General features: G+C 34.2%; 1 protein-coding gene across 1 annotated transcript; it reads left to right on the top strand.

Moving 5' to 3' along the window:
* The first annotated feature begins 626 nt into the window (after window positions 1–626).
* Window positions 627–13,377, top strand: LOC113399500 (suppressor of tumorigenicity 14 protein homolog). The gene is made up of 7 exons (XM_064218994.1): window positions 627–903; window positions 1,466–1,664; window positions 4,177–4,273; window positions 4,927–5,100; window positions 8,352–8,501; window positions 10,352–10,572; window positions 13,002–13,377. The coding sequence occupies exons 1-7, from the start codon at window positions 627–629 to the stop codon at window positions 13,375–13,377; spliced, it is 1,494 nt and encodes a 497-aa protein (XP_064075064.1).
* Window positions 13,378–13,623: the final 246 nt, after the last annotated feature.

The following is a 13,623-nucleotide window of genomic DNA, read 5'->3' as shown; positions in this document are numbered from 1 at the left end:
ATAAAAAAAAAGAAATATTACTTTTGAGAAAATAGGTTTAAAGGTTTTACTTTATATTCCTACAGTATATATTGGCGCTCTAGCGTTACGATGTCACTAAGGTTGAATTTATTTTTTATAAAATTAATTATTGATGCATCTTAGAGGCTTAAAGCTTGCTTCATACCAAACGTTACGCTTTCACGGCAGACAGACAGTCAGAGTTACTTTCGCGTTTATATTAGTAAAGGTAACAGAAGTTGTCTAAAATTCTCGTCTACTAATGTATATTACTGTTTCAAGAAGAATTATATGCTGTCCCATATAACCTTACTGGTTTTACCCTTGGTGGTAACACAACTAAAGAATTAATGACACCCAAACTTGACACTCTGACTCATCTTTGAAACCAGATTAGGGTATAACTTTGCTTTAGATAAATCTTTATTATATATATGACAATAATATTGCTCTATCAGCTAGTAAAATTCAGGTTAATAGAGAAAATATTTAGTTAGAATTAAAATTAAAAATATACAAATACACAGAGACAAATATACCGTAATATGTATTTATATTTACGCACACTAACATCCTGTCTGGTTTAACAGTTTCAATAAAACAATGATTAGAAAAAAGTATTAAAAATGAAGTACGTAAGTTTGATAAAAGAGACGATCGAACTTTTACTAATAATAAACAAATTAGTTCTGACGTTAAACGTAAAGGATCCAGTTTACGATAATATTAAAAGTGATCAAGAATTAGCAGCTGATTTTAATGGTGATGAACAAACAGATGATATGATTGATGATAGTGTTAGTGATAAAGAGTTAGTTAGTTTATTAGAAGAAAAATATAGATTTGTCAATGACAATAGTTCAAAGAGATATCGTATAGAAAGCGATGGAAAAGTTTATCCAGGTATATTTAAATATGTTTATTTTATTTTCCTTAAATCATTTGAATTTTGTTTACTTTAGCATCGATTTTAAATACATATAATATTAATTTATAGGGTATCAGTGCAAAAATATCAACATAAATCAATATAAAAATTACTTTATAAAATAATTATAAATAATAGCAACATATTTGCATCTATTCCTAGTATTCCTGATCCTTCCTGATGTTGGGATTTTCGCAAATGATTATTATTTTATCTTTCCATATTATTCTTGTGGGCTTTTATTTCATTAGTTAAATAAATAGGAAGTAACCTCCCAGTATTGAGCAAAGGCCTCTTCTCATCTTCAAGGTAAGGCACGTACACCAAATTTCACTACGTTGCTCAAACACATGTTACATGTTACCTGACACATGTGGCTTACTCAAGATGTTTTTCTTCATCACGAATCACAAGAACACAAGAAGTTTATAATTCAACAGAAATTAAACACATGAAAAGTCAGTTCAAACGATTTTGATTGTTCTATCGTACTTGCCATATTTTGATTTAATTAAAACCTCTTTACACGTGCACTAGTTTTTCCAGATTCGAAAAAGGATCGTCAACTCGCTTGGGCATTTCGAAGTTATGCAGTTCGTCGAATAATAGGCGGTATGGAAACTTGCATCAACCTGTATCCGTACAACGTCGCTATATCCAGAACTGGGAAGCATTGGTGTGGGGGCTCCATTATTGACGAACAGTGGATATTGACTGCTGGACATTGCTTTGAATCGTAAGACCAATCAAAAATAATAATAATAGATCGCTTAAGTGCAAAGGAAATAGTTTATAATTGTATAGATGTACAAATTTTACGATTTACGACTAAGAGAAATATAGTTTTGTTGTTTTTTTTGTAGCTTGGATTGATGTTAGAGCAAATAGGCCATCTGATGCTAACTGGTCAATACCCCCCAATTGCCCATAGACGTGGGTGCCGTAAGAAATTTTAACTATTCCTTACGTCACCAATGCGCCACCAAAGTCTGCAACCAAGTTGTCCCTTTAACTGTAGTTACACTGGCTAACTCTCCCTTCAAACCGGAACACAACTGTACTAATTATTTATTGATGCTTGAATAAAATATGGTGAGTGGGTGGTACCCACACTTACCAGAGATGAAGATACATATACTTGATTATAAAAAAAAATAACGGAATAAATATCCAGTATATTATCATATTCAACATATTATGTATATATTTGATTTAGAACAGTCGTACTCACTTTCTCTCCGTTCTGATCTCCTGGTTACTGACTCTGTTGGTCACTAAAAAAAAATTGTTTTATCGCCGAAAAATACTGGGAAAAATCTTATAAACTAAATAAATGATTTAAAAAAAGTAATCGTATTATTTTTACTATTTTAATATAATTAAAATCTAAAATGAAACTATTCCACAAGCTCACTGTCTCGTTTACTGACAACATTCGTTTAATTCGCTCGTAACAATAACTGCGGTATAGTTTTGGTTAAATTAATATTATTTTGGTAAATATTGGACGCATGCCAAACCTTTACATTTTCATATGAATTGAGTATATTTCATAGTAAAATTCATTTCAAAGAATATTTAACACATCAGCAAGATATTATTTTATATTTTACTTTAAAAAAATATACAGCGTTATTATTGGTAATTCGACGTAATCCCGTTAAGAGGTAATAGGGGTGACTATTTGCGATAATTTTAACCCCCATATGCATTATGCAAAAGTGAACCATTTTTAGGTTATCACGTTTTTTAGCTTCTTTCAAAATAAATCAAAAAAAATTATTTAAAAAAAGTATCAATTTGAATCTAATTTTTCTTCTGATTTATAAAAACTCAAAAATGGTTCACTTTTGCATCATATAGGTTATATTAACTTTAATTATCTTTTTTTTTCTTTATTTCATATACATTTACTTTCCACTTACACACACTTTCTAACAGCATAGATTTTAAATACACAGTTATGCCTTTTCTGGTTAGATAGAGGTACCAACCCCTCAATTTTTATTCATCCATACTTATAGTAGCGGCACGCTATGATGGCCGTTTTGACGTTTGCCCGCTCATGAAGTTTCGTATTTAATAAATAATTACATCAAAGGAGCAAATTGTTGTTCTTTATTGTCAATAGTGACGTGCAGTTAGTCACAAAATTTATCAAATGTGATTTCTAAACTACAAATATTAGGGTACCGCGAAGATAACTTTTTTATTTATTTTATTGCGTAAACGTGTACGTCACACTCTCACACTCGACCTCGTAGTCGGTGTTATATTTGTGTTTTTTTATGTAATGTGTTTATAAAGTTATTCATTCTAATTCCAATTTTTGATTTAAATTGATTTCGTTCGAATATATTACTTAAACTTATTTTATATTTTTTTTATTAAACCTTTTTAATCAGATACTACTTGCAACAATAACTTGAATTAAATTACTTGCAAAAAAACAAAGATTTGAATATATTATATCGATAATAAATTTACATTTCACATCACTTTTTTAATGTGTCAAAACGGCCATCGTATCTTGCCGCTAGAATAGTAGTATTGTATTCAGGATTGTGTGTCAGTGTAATTCAAGGCACGAGGGACATAATATCTTTCATCACGTGGCCCGTTTGCCAGTCACCGTATTTCAATAAAAAGTTCCACATAATTGATGAACAGTGCGTCCTACCCGTCATGACATACGGAACTGAAACGTGGAGACTCACGACAAGGCTGGTCCACCAGTTTAAAGTCGCTCATCGTGCTATGGTAAGGGTTATGCTCGGAGTTTCTCTGAGGGATCGCATCAGAAATGAGGTGATCTGTCAGAGAACCAAAGTCATCGACATAGCCCACCGGATTAGTAAGCTGAAGTGGCAGTGGGCCGACAATATTTGTCGTAGAACCGATAACTGTTGGGGAAAACGTGTTCTAGAGTGGAGACCGCGTCTCGGCAAACATAGTGTAGGACATCCTCAGGCACGGTGAAGTGACGATTTGCGCAAGACGGCAGGAGCTGGATGCGAGTTACCGAAGAAAGACCACAGTAGCGTGCATTTGGTCTATGTCCAACAGTGGACGAATATGGGCTGATGATGATGATGATGATGAACATGACAATTAAGTAGTTTTAACACGGGTTTGGATTTGTTATTTTCGGTTAAGGTTCACTGGTTTTAAAAACTAGGTCACCTGGGATGGACTAAAGTAAATAAATAAGAAATATATTTATATATAAGAATATATATTTGTTTTAGGGCTCATGATGGTGATAAGCGGAAACTTGTTCCATTTATCGTGAGGGCGGGGAGCTCGTTCCACAACCGCGGCGGATATCAAGCTAGAGTGAATAAGGTACTCTTGTTTACATTATAAGATATAAACACTGAAGCCCTAGAAAGATCATAGAGTTCCCTATCCCTAATCGACGTACGGCTCCAAAATATATAGTCTACTTATACAGGGTTATTGGTAATTCGAAGAATTCCCGTTAGGAAGTAATAAGGGTGGCTATTTGAAAACTAAAACGTGATAACTCAATTATTACTATACAAATAATTGAACCACTAGTAAGTCGAGTAACCAAAATTTGGAAGTTGACAGCGTCAACTCTTGTCCTCTAAAATATATTTTTATTTAATAGATAAGGCCTGCAAATGTGTCACCCGATGGTAAGCGGTCACCACCACTAATACTTATATATACATATGTAAGAAATGTTTACCATTTACCAATCTATTTTTGCGACCGTTACACAAAATTTGTAATGGGTGGTACCCACGGCGGGCTTACACAAATCTTTGACAGCCTTGAGAATATCCACCGTGGCTGAAATCGGTCAGGAGGACATCATCTTAACCTTTTGGCTGGCTCATTGCCCATGGCTTTGGTGTATCTATCGTAAATTTGTAATTTTTTTTAATATTATATTAAAGTTATACCTTTTTAGCCCTAAAACTTTTGACAAATAGTTCGTTCAAATCCAAAGTTTCTCTTATTCATTATAGGTTTTCTTTCCAATCGGCTACTCGCCTGGTAATGCAGACTTCGACTATTCGTTGCTGCGGCTCGACAGGCCTCTTCCTATTGGTCGAAACATAGCCGTCCTCAACTTACCAGCAAAGGATTTCGCGATCGAACCTGATGACATTCTGATTGTTACTGGATGGGGAAGCACGCATGTGAGTAACCTGATTGTATTATTGATAAAGCTGAAATAGCTTTGTTGGTTTGAACACGAGCATTTTGATCGAGGATTGGAGATTCAAGCACTTTTTTGTATTTATAATGTATCTCGTGCTCGACGGTGAAGGAAAACATCGCGAGGAAACTTGCATGTGTTGGATGACAATATGCGTAATGCGTATTAACCAATCCGCATTTGAACAGCATGGTGAATCCCCAGAAACATTAGCCCAGCAGTGGGACAGTTAATTTTCTTATTACTTTAATTATTATTAATAAGAAAGTGTAATTCTTCAAAAATTCTGAATATTATGTCGCCTGACGCGATCGTATATCGATTTATAACTTTGTAGCGGTTGAACGTTTTTCTTTTAAATAAGTACATATATACTCGCCGAGTTTCTTACGGTTTCCGACACATTCAGAAGGATAGCACTTGAAAATTTAAAAGGACTTGAGAAATCTCTTCGAATTCGAAATTCAAACTTGATTTTAAGCGCTTTTATTTGTACGGTTATTTAAAAAATCGGAAGAGTTTGTTTGGGTCCATTTAAAACATCTGATTAATATTCGAAGTCAAACATAATTTTTTGTGGTATTGTTATCTTCCGGCTCGACAGGTGAGTGAGCAAAGCATAAAGAACATAACATCTTAGTTCTTAAGGTTGGTGGCCAATGTCTGCAGGCGGTGGTGACCACTTAACATCGGATAGTCCATTTGTCGCCTCCCAATTACATAAAAACATGCTGTAATAAATATAATATCTAATGTCTACATAAAACACAAAGAACTCGCCTGAATCTTAAATTATTACAATGGAATGTGTTGAAAAGGCTAATAGCTAGAATTAATCTCTTAGATGCATCCCCATAAAGATTAAAACAGCTTCTTTCTTTAAGAAAAACAACTGCATTTCTTTGTATAGAAATTTCACAATATGTGATGAGTTGGCGCAGAGTGGGGATTATCATAGAAGCAAAGTTTAAAAATAGTATTACATTATTGCTTTTGGAATAGTTGTAATTGTATTAACTAGTTTCCCTTGTCGACTTTGGACGCGTTTTGCCCGAGATATTTTTAACCAATGGGAGATTAAAAGGCGTGAATAAAAAATATATTAGGTGTTGAGATGTTGAAAATTGAGGGTTATTATTATGTTTTTTTTTTTAATGTAAGTTATCAAAAATATTAAAAAAATTGAGGTCTCATTTTTTTTTAATCGCAATGTTGGAAAGGAATGAAGGAATATAACTGCAAACCTATTAAAATATTATAAACAGCGATTTATTTAACTTAAATATCTACTAAATTTATTTTAACGATGTATAAAGGATGAGTATGACGTCATTATCATACATTTTTTCCTTCTTCAGTAATATCACATCCAAAAGATCAATAAAAAGCTTTGTATTCAATAAATCGCAATAACCCCGAAGATTTTGAATTTGAGGTTCTGAATTAAAATGTTTAATTTGTGTTTGTAATTCATCTCGCGTTATTCGGTGAGGAAAAACGTCGCGAAGGAACAACGGATGAGAATCTGCCACGTGAATCTACTAACCCATATTGGTGCAGCGTGATGGAGTATGCTCCAAAATGTCTACTCAAAAAGGGTGAAAAAGCCTTCCATCGGGGTATTAACAGCTGTTACTTTAAAGAGTCGAGTTTCTTCAAAAATGTCATGAAATATCTTAAACACAACGTCCTTTGACGAGAGCTTATTCTATGTAAGGCGATTTAGTTTGAAAATGCATTCTCCTCAGAGCGCTTTGTGTTGTGGAGTCCTTAACATAGCTTCCGGTTTCCTAGGCAGCCTCACAGGTACATTGAAGTTTAATACTATTATCGTGCTTTATATAATACTAATATTATAAACAGGTTGCTTTCATTTTTTACTATTTTTAATAATTCACGTAAAAATTAATAATCCGATGGATGAGAAAATTATACAATATTCAAATTTATAGTTGAAAGTCAGGCTTTATAGTATGTTAATTAGTTTTAATAGGCGGAAGGGCAAATGAGCCACCTGATGGTAAGTGGTCACCACCGCCCATAGGAAATATTAAACATTCCTTACATTTCCAATGCGCCATCTACCTTGGGAATTAAGATGTTATGAATATTTGTTTTGAGTGGGTGGTACCTACCGGACGCAAGCACTACCACAAAGTAAAGTTTGTATATTTTTTGAAATATACCATCTTATTAGCCGGAGAGAAAATCGGTGCAGAATCTTTCGAAGTACAGCTACGAAAATAAACAGATGCTTATAAAGTTTGCGTTGAAGTGTGCTACTTCACAATGTCTACGGAAAAAATGGTAACAGCAACACTTGGTGGTAGGCAAACTAACAGACTTCTAACGGGTTTGTACAACAAACCCGTGAGTAGTCTGTTAGTTTGCCTTTATTAGTTGCTAGTTCGTTTTAATTACTGCAAACAGTTTCAAAGATCAATAGTGGTACGTCGTGGGAGCGGACGCAGCTGCAAAACCAACATTACTTATATATTCGTACATCAGGATCGCTTGAGTGTTGATAACAAAACTCTCAGTGTGATTGTTTGACCTGGATGTTGAAAGTTTATTTATGTGTTCATTGTTTCATTTTTTGATCTAACACATTTAGATATTGGTAACCTTTCAAAATGATGAAGAGTAACTCGAACTTGTTGACCAAATACAAAACTCGACTAGGTTTTATAATTCGTGGTTATACTGAATTTCAGTGGCAAAAGATAATCTCGTGGTGGAACCTGCATGCGTTAGAACATCGTATCAAAGAAGACTTAAGGCTGTTAATTCTTACATTTCTAACAGATTTTTGGCTAAAACAGACTCGAAAAGTAATTAAATTTGAAGTCGTATTTCATTTGTTTAATTAAAATGTAATTAATTACGGTTCTGTTTACAGCAATTTTGACGCTCTTCGTTTTGGATGAGTCCATTGTCACAGAAAGTTTTTCGTAATTAATGCTATGACGGTGCTCAACAAACGAGATAATTAAATAAAAGAACACTGAAGTAGAGTTCTTTTTTTGGGTCAAACAATTAAAATTGACAAAGACTTGAATAGTCATACTTTTCTTAGCAGATGTACAGAGTGAACATAATGATTTAAATGTCCCACGAATGGGCAAAAACCTACCTTTTTAAAGAGAAGCTTGGAGAGTATTCCAGTGATCCGAGGCGGAGGGGTGGATTCCGCAATAGTGTAAAATTGCAAAATTTTATCTGACATTACAGGAAACCGGCTACGGTCATATACCAGAAAGGTTGCGCTTCGTTCCGGTACCGATAATGAAGCTAAAGGAGTGCCAGGACGCTTACCGCTTTTACATCACCCCGAGGATGCTGTGTGCAGGATACGCGACTGGTGGAAAAGATGCATGTAACGTGAGTAACGGTGGAGGTTCCCCATCAGTGGTACCCGGATCGTACGTCCACGTAACCACTAAAATTAGAATTGCTCGTCACCGTAGTAACTTGGTGCGAAAAAAATGATAATATCTAATCTTGGAATAGTTTATGATTTAAGAGTAAAATGAAATAGCCAGGGAGTTTTTTAAATTCCAAATGTCATATATGAACTCACCAGTTGTATAATAACGTTTGACACCAAAAAAATCCTTAATTTTTTTTTTATGATTTATCAACAAGCTGTTTGTTTGCTTCTTGGAAATTAATTAAAATACTATATATATTACAGTATATATACAGCCCAACAAAATAATTATTGACTCTTTAATTAATTGGAAAAACAATTTTGTATTTTTATAATTTTTGATTATTTTTTTTTTACATTATATTTTTGATTTCCATATCGAATTTACTGTAGAAAGAATTTCTCATACGGTCCTTGAATACGGAAAATGAAAACCACTTTTAGAGCTTCGATGCACCGCGTAACAGTATACAAAACTTTAGTGTTTTCCCACTTCGAAAAGTTCGAAAACCACTGGTGTTCGGTAAAACGCCGAAATTACAAAGTGTATAGTATTAAAACTTTTTCCATGAGAAAATACATTTATTTGCCAACTTTTATTGTTATCGATCAAATGGTGGCAAAAACTGTGAAAGAGCCAAACCACATATTTAATATTATTAAAAAAGTAACAAAACGGCGGGCAATCTTAAGTCAGACCTCAATATAAAATGAAAATAAGTGTTCTGTATTATTAGAACAATTATGGAAGCAGCATGTAACTTTTGCATATACTATGCAGCTATTGTCTCGCGATCGAGAAATGAGCTCCTACCGTCATACAGTTCACCTAGTACGGAGGGTAATATTCATCGAACTTGAGTTGCTTAGCATTGCTTTATTTAAATTACATTATATTTTTAATAACTTAGATACCTCTAAGTTATTAAAAATATAATTTTCTTTTTCTATGAAAAATAATTGTTATATGTATTTATTGTAAATAGCACTAAGCTAAGTTGTTAATGGGTTAAATAAATAAATACATAAAAATAAAATAAAGACCAACTACGTAGGACATATTGTGTGTGCGCAAATACTGGTGCACTCTCTATTGACTCAGTCATAATCTGATTAGACGGCAAAACTGACGCGACCGGAAAAAGTTCAGGGGCAGGACCAAAGGCTTTACATGCTGTCCGAGGCACTAGAATGTACACACTTCTAACTTCCAAGCTATTACTGAGAATTTTTCAATATTTTTTTTTTTGGGCCAACCTTGGGTCTATCCAGGATCTCGGGATCAGCGGCATTATATCTAGTCACTACCAACGAGGCAATTAATAGTACGTGTTATTGATATTGGCCACAATGCTAATCTCAAACACCTCACATCCATTTTCCTACCAATAGATAGCTGTTTATATCAACCAGCCTCTCTTTTATTGGGTACATCCTTATCGAGGGCATCTTTGGTCAAGCCATTCTATGATATTAGTTTTAATCTATTTTAACAAGAGCCGAGATGGCCCAGGGGTTAGTACGCATCTTAACTGATGATTGTGGGTCGAACCCAGGAAAGCACCACTAAAATTTCATGTGCTTAATTTGTGTTTATAATTTATACCGTGCTCGGCGGTCAAGGCAAACATCGTGAGGAAACTTGCATGTGTCTAATTTCAATGAAATTCTGCTACATGTGTATCCACCAACCTGCATTGTAGCAGCAGGTGGAATGCTCCAAAACCTTCTCCTCAAAGGGAGCGGAGATCTTAGTGGCCAGCATTGGGAAATTTACGGGCTGTTAATGTTGTTATTTTAGCATGACTCCGGTGGTCCAGCAGTGAGAGACGGCGTTCTCATTGGAATAGTTTCATTTGGTGGTAAAAAATGCGGTGACCCTCGATCCCCTGGTGTCTACAGTCGCGTCGCTGAGATCACCGAATGGGTGGAAGCGACCATATCTGATAACGAAGCGTATACCGTCCCGGAGCTAAAGACGAAGATTGAAAAGGCAAGACAGAGAGAAAGAGAATTAAAAAAGTTAGTTTTTTATGGCTACAATATGTGCAATTAAAGTTGATGTGGCGTAGTGTTTAGAGCTCGTGAATTTTAAAATCGAGATTTCGAAACCCAAGCTAGCAGTACTGAGTGTATGTACTCATCTCGCATTCGGCGGGAAAAGAAATGTCCTGAGGAAACCTTTACGTGCCCCATGAATTTTTGCCACGTGTATCTCGAAACGTTCTTTGGAAAGGAGATACGTATGGTATGCAGAGCCAACGGTATATTCACGAGCTGATACTTTACTATTATTAAAATTTGAGATAACGAAAATTATTTTTTTTATAGCAAAAGAAATCGATCAGATGAAAATATTTATATTCGATTATGTTCACTTTTACTTTTAAATCGTCTAACGGACCTGGATTCTGGTTAAATAAAAAAAAAAAATTTAACAAAAAAAATCTCTTCAATATCTTATAGTGATAATCAATCACTTGGTGGTAGGAATTTGTGCAAGCCCGTCTGGGTACTTACCATTAGATAGCCCATATGCTCGTCCGCCAACATATAGTATAAAATAAATAAATAATATAGCATCAATTGCGGTTTATCTGTCGACATTTATTAAAGAGTTCCGTTGTCTATCTTCAGATCTTTACGAAATTTTAATGGAAACTTTTCGGGATAAACCTCTTTCGAAACAAAAAAATATTTTTACAAATCTGTTTATATACGATAGAGTTGGACCCGACTATAAATACACAAAATATGAAATCTGAGAACCCGTTCCTTTTTTGAAAAGAAAAAAAAAACAAAAATTATTAAATTTCATAATTCAAAAGTTCAGTGTTTACCAATAAGAATGTTTTAATAACAGACTAAAGTTTGTTCATTGGCCGTTCAAGTATAGTCGGCAGAGTTGCCTGATGTTATTGTTCGATGTAATATTTGATATTAATGAAATAACTTGCTGAAGAACTATTTCTTTGTAACTTCAGACGCTACCAAAATTAATATAACGCTCGAAAGTACATCGTGAAATTTACACAGTCTATAAGAATATCTACCTAAAATAACTTCATAGACTGAGAGCCAGTGATCGGCAGACTTACGATATAGTAGCAAGCTCCATATCACTGCCATGTATACTGCTTCACCTGCTGTTGGGGAAATGGAGGTTCACTATTCCCATCGAGGGTTCCTTTGAGCGTGCCATGGAGTCGAAAAGCATAAAAATTTACTTTCAAAACGTGATCGCAGCAAGTCTGCCCTTTTGATATCTTAAAATATGTAAAAAAATATATAGAAAACTTCAATGGCTGACACTAACTCCGGTTCCTTCTATATTTCTTATAATTTCAAAGCTACTTAAATTTGACAAAAATGTACGTTATTTCAGCAAGGCTGAATTTTATATATATTATTTATATTATTATTATATACATATATCTAAAAAACCAGACACGTAGGTCGAATCTAAGACGCAGGCAGACCACATAATAGTTTGTCAGTCGTGCTAATAAAGGTGCATGATTTCAAGATAAAATTTAAGTAGCTTGGAAATTATATAAAATATAGAAAAAAACCAGAATAAGTCTCTGCCATTGAATTTTTGTATATTTTTTTATGTATATTAATATATCCTTCATTAGCCAAGCTAAGAAACTATTATGTGATCTGCCTGCGTCTTAGAACCGACCTACGTGTCTCCTTTTATAGATATATGTATATAATAATCAAATAAATAATATATATAAATTGCAGCTATGCTGAAACACTAGGTCTTCGCGAAATGAAGCGTGAGAGAATCGAAATCATTCCCTCACCATTCTAACTTGAACATAACAACGCTACGTATTGCTATTTGGTGGTAGAGTATGTGATGAGTGGATGGTACCGAGAGGAGCTCGCACAAATTAACAACATTTACTTAACTTGAAATGTTAGTGTGTTTTATTGTGCGTTTGTCTATTTTTTTGCAAACTGCTTTAAAAACACTACCTCTTATTATACGGAACTGAAATGTTAAGTCAGTCAAATGCATGACCTGATTCTACACCCAGGGTTGGCTCTACTTGAAGGAACTCCTCAACATTAAACAGCACAGATACGATAACCTTTATTTGTATTCTCTATTCAAAAATAATAATCCGCATAGTATTTTCTTCTGTCAGCGCATTCAAATTGACGACCTCCGTGGTCGAGTAGTGTGTACACCGGTTGTCATGCGTACGCCACTCCGAGGTCGCGGGTTCCATTCCCGGCCGAGTCGATGTAGAAAAAGTTCATTAATTTTCTATGTTGCCTTGGGTCTGGTTGTTTGTGGTACCCTCGTTACTTCTGATTTTCCATAACACAAGTGCTTTAGCTACTTACATTGGGATCAGAGTAATGTATGTGATGTTGTCCAATATTAAAAAAAAAAAATGGTTTTACAATATACTTAAAATATTTTCTTGTTGTAGATTCAAGGCGCGTGTTGAAGAAAAGAAAAATAAGATAAAGAATTGGATCCGCGAAACGCTGAAATCTCCAACATTCCTTCAACTAGCTAAAAAGAAACTCGCCGAAGCTGGTTTCAGTGTCCGAAGAAACTTTCGACGAATACAGGATGAACCGGAAGTACTGGATGAAAGAACTATGGATGAAATTAATTTGTCAAATCTTATAAACGAATCGATTTTGGAAGATGAAAATGAAAACGAATCAGAATTACTTTTAAGAACTTTGGCGATGCAAGAAATTATATTAAACGGGAACAGTGAGGAACGACTGGTTCAACCAACCAAAGACAGTATTGAAGAAGTTGAAGCTCTAGTTGCGTATCTAACAAAAATATAATAATAATACGTAATACATAATAATATTTATTTCTCCTCTCAAAATAAAGAATACTTAAATAATATTGTCTTACTAACAGTATTTAAAACGGGATATTTACCATGTTTTTTATTTTTATTTGGTGGAGCTCGATATTTCGACATTATCTACGAATGTCTTGTTCACGTGACTTCTCGTCAACGTACGAATGTCTTGTTCTCGAAAAAAAACATGGTAAATATCCCGTTTTAAATACTGTTAGTAATA

This window comes from Vanessa tameamea, chromosome 25, assembly GCF_037043105.1.
Source record: "Vanessa tameamea isolate UH-Manoa-2023 chromosome 25, ilVanTame1 primary haplotype, whole genome shotgun sequence".
In the NCBI taxonomy this organism is placed as follows: domain Eukaryota; kingdom Metazoa; phylum Arthropoda; class Insecta; order Lepidoptera; family Nymphalidae; genus Vanessa; species Vanessa tameamea.
This window is presented reverse-complemented; position numbering and strand designations above follow the sequence as displayed.